General features: G+C 35.8%; 1 protein-coding gene across 2 annotated transcripts in view; it reads left to right on the forward strand.

Annotated features, from left to right (window-relative positions):
• Positions 1-474: 474 nt before the first annotated feature.
• The window catches only part of LOC110103462 (pyruvate dehydrogenase E1 component subunit beta-1, mitochondrial), a gene marked incomplete at its 3' end in the record, with an annotated part of 13,850 nt that continues 10,340 nt past the window's right edge, over positions 475-3,984 (forward strand). The window contains 7 exon segments of one of the 2 annotated variants that reach the window (XM_020832197.2): positions 476-647; positions 791-833; positions 946-1,023; positions 1,418-1,498; positions 1,581-1,607; positions 1,709-1,771; positions 1,900-1,986. In XM_020832197.2, the coding sequence (XP_020687856.1) occupies positions 795-833; positions 946-1,023; positions 1,418-1,498; positions 1,581-1,607; positions 1,709-1,771; positions 1,900-1,986 (375 nt within the window). 2 annotated transcript variants of the gene reach the window in all.

Raw genomic sequence — 3,984 nt, forward strand, 5'->3', positions numbered from 1 at the left:
AAATTGTGAACAGTGCAAGATTGTCATTGTAAAATTACATCTAATGCCGTTGCATTGGATTCCTTGGAATGCTTAAAAGAAATATAATCAATTGTATGTGATTGTAATTATATTAGTGAATTTTAATAAGCAAAAAATGACTTTATATTCTTTATCATGCATAAGTATGATATGAATCTTCTTTATATTTTTATTTGGTGAAATATTTTTTAATATATTTTCTTACAAAAATATTTTTAATATGCTTATATATTTTTTTAAATCATACCTCAAAAGTAGATATAATCATATTAAAAACACTTTTACCAAAATATATGTTATAGAATATTTTGCCAAAAAAAAAAAAAAAGAAGAAGATTTAGATCATATCATATGTAATTTTATAATGACAATTTTGCCCCGTTCACAATTTGGGACAAATTTGGTCGAATAAGAAAAAGAGTGAAAATACACCTTTAAATATGAAAATTCGGATCTTTCTGTGACAAAAAAAAAAGTGAGAGAGGTTAGATACAATAAGGTCAAATTTCCTTCGTCCTCTACGATTTCGACGACTCGCGCAGCCCGGCGGCCGGTAGGAGGCGCTTTCTTTTGTCTGTCTGATCCGGTTTTGCTGTCATTCCCTTTTCAGGTCTTTGGTTCGCAAGGTATTCGACGCCTTCCTTCTTCATTTATTGATTTGTAGCATTTTAATTTGTGGATCAATCGTCGTCGTTGAAATGGTCTTAGATTGGGTTTAAAAACCTTTGCTTTTCTGAAGGATCTGAAACTGTTGGTTTCTATTTGACAGAACGATGTTGGGAGTCGTTAGGCAGAGGCTGGGATGCGGAACCGTGGGTTTTTCAGTTTCAAAAAAAAAAAAAAATCTGTATTGTTTTTGCGGTTTCTATTCGATTATATTTTTCATATTGAAAATTTTATTGTTTTTTCCTTTTTTACTTCTAGATGTTGAGGCGAGCCGTCGAGAGGGCTGGCCCGGCTGCCTCTCTTGCAGGGAAGAATTACTCAACTGCTGCTAAAGAGGTAATGGATGATACTGCCTGTTGTCTTTTTGTTTGGTTTTAGTTGATCAATTGGAGTGTTCTGTTGTTTCTGATTGGTTGGAGCTGAGAGAATTGATTGAGGCTTGTCAATGATTTGCGATTGGAAACTAGCGGTTCATGAATTCCAATTTGTCTGTTGGTTTTCTTTATTTTTTCATGTTTGTTCTTAAGTATCTTTTCTGTAACAACTTCTGGATATTAAAAGATATATGGTAAAGTAGGTATAATAGATTGCTCAAGCAGGAATATGAGATAATTATGACAATAGCGTGAATGTTATGCAACCTTTTTTATTCTGTTTTTTTAACGAAAAAATACCTTGCAAGTCTTTTATTTCCTCTCTGAGGACATGAAATGGATATTTCCTTATGCAGTTGACAGTACGTGATGCTCTGAACTCCGCATTAGATGAGGAGATGGCAGCTGATCCAAAAGTCTTCATAATGGGCGAGGAGGTTATATTTTTTTTTTAATGAAGTGGCTAACCTTGCATCTCATTTCTTTTCACTTTTCTAATGGTTTTATTTCCCGGTTTAGGTTGGAGAATATCAAGGAGCTTACAAGGTCCTCTAGAAATCAGAATCCTGTGATCTTGTAGTATGTTACAAATTGCCAATCTATTTGTATGTTGGTAATAATGGCCCTTTTTAATATTTTCTTAACAGGTTTCTCGTGGACTTTTGGAGAAGTATGGTCCTGACAGAGTTCGTGATACCCCAATCACTGAGGTTACTTTCGATGACTAATAATGGACAATGAGAACTTTTGTTGGATATTTCTTTGACGAGTATTGATGATCATTGATGTTCTACTATGTTTTTGTTTCTTAAGTTTGTAATGTTTTGATGACTGTTAGGCTGGATTTGCGGGAATTGGAGTTGGAGCAGCATACTATGGTTTACGGCCAGTCGTGGAGTTTATGACCTTTAATTTCTCCATGCAGGTTAATACTTATTTCAAATACTTATTTTTTAGGTTGAGAATCCGATTGTGGTGAAAAAATAAGTAAGAATTGATTGTGTCTATATCCAAGATTAGATTTCATGCATGAAATTTAGGGACATTGAACAAAAAAATGAGATTTAGTGGATAATATGATTAGAGGAATAAACAATTTAGCATGTTTTCATGAAACTAAATGGAAATGAGAAAATTCTAAGGATATTGGGGGAGTTTAGAAGTTATTATATATTGAAAAGGTTAACAATATGAATGGGGTTGGGATAATAGTTGATAAAGAGCTAAAAACTTATATCACTGGGGTGAATAGGGTCAGTGACTAGGTGATTGCCATTAATATAACTATGGATGGGTACATTATGAAGTTGGTTTGTGCTTATGCTCTTTAAGTAAAATTAGAAGATTAAATGTTCAATCTCGAGAAGAGATAGACGAACTAATATAACATAGATCCAACTAAAAGTTTTATTGATTTGAAGTGATTTAAATTGGATATATAGATTTTTTTTTTTGCATGGGCTATGAGAGGATTCATGGTGGTATGAAATAAGAGATAGAAATGCAATGTGAGAAGCTACACTTATTTTCACAGTAACCAATGATCTTGCAGTAGCAAGCTTATACTTTAAGAAATTAGAAGAACACTTGGTTACTTTTATACGTGGAGCTACTAAATTACAAAATGGTTATTTATGTAGAAGGAAATAAAAATCATGTTATAAAGATTGTTTGCTAATTCTAGGATGAGTTTGATTGCACAATTAGAGCAATAGTTACTGATGTTTATCTTTAGACTATTAAAACATTAGCAAAAGAAATAATTGCACTAGGATTCATTGATGGAATTTAAAGGTTGAAAAGTTTTAATATTTAAAAATATTTTGCCAAGGTAGGCATTCATTTGTTAAGTTAAATTTGAAGTGGGATAAGAGGTTATTTCATTAAAAATATTATCATCTATGTTGCACGGATACTCCTATTTACGAGGCGTGCTATATCGGACACCTGTCGGATACAGATACGCCTCCGATACGGCATGGATACGTGTCGGATACGACTTTGCCGTGTCCAATTAAAATATTATTTAAATTTGACTGGACACGCGTATTGGATACGCGTGTCCTACTAAAAAAAAAAAACACGGAGCCGCAATTTACCCTATTCTTTTCGGCTTTCCACTGTTTCCGCTCAATATCCATATTCATTTATGCGTCTAAAACATTTCAAAGAGCTAGGTTTTTCGTTTCCACACAAGTGTTCATTTTCTTCGTTATAGTTGAAGGAGCGGCTCGATGACGCAAGCATAGAAGCAAACAGGATCATCCTTTGTCGATAAAGAGGCTTGACGACGCGAGCATTAAAGTCGATAGGATCATCCTTCGTCCACGGAGCGGCTCGACAACGCGAACAGTGAAGGCAACGTGAGCAGTGAAGGTTCGTTTTCTTCGTCGTTCTTTGTTTTCTTAATCATAGGCACGGTATCGAAACTCGGTACCGCTTGGTACCGAACGGTATTGGAACTCAGTATTGCTCGGTACTGCTCGATACTGAGCGGTACTGGAACTCGGTACCGCTCGGTATTGAAACTCGGTACTGCTCGATACTGTAACTCGGTATTGCTCGGTAGTCGGTACTACTCGGTACCGAGCGGTATTGGAACTCAGTACTGCTCGGTATTGGAACTCGGTACCGCTCGATATTGGAACTCAGTATCGCTCGATATTGGAACTCGGTATCGCTCGGTATTAGAACTCGGTACTGCTCGGTATTGGAACTCAGTACTGCTCAGTATTGGAACTCGGTACTGCTCGGTATTGGAACTCAGTATCGCTGGGTATTGGAACTCGGTATTGCTCGGTACAGCTCGATATTGCTCAGTACCGCTTGGTATTGCTCGGTATAGAGGGGTACCGAATGGTACCAAGTGGCATCGAGAAGCTAAAACACGCTCGATATCTTTCCATAAAAACAACTTTAAAAA

The sequence above is a fragment of the Dendrobium catenatum genome, unplaced genomic scaffold (assembly GCF_001605985.2).
Source record: "Dendrobium catenatum unplaced genomic scaffold, ASM160598v2 fragScaff_scaffold_1456, whole genome shotgun sequence".
Classification (NCBI taxonomy): Eukaryota; Viridiplantae; Streptophyta; class Magnoliopsida; order Asparagales; family Orchidaceae; genus Dendrobium; species Dendrobium catenatum.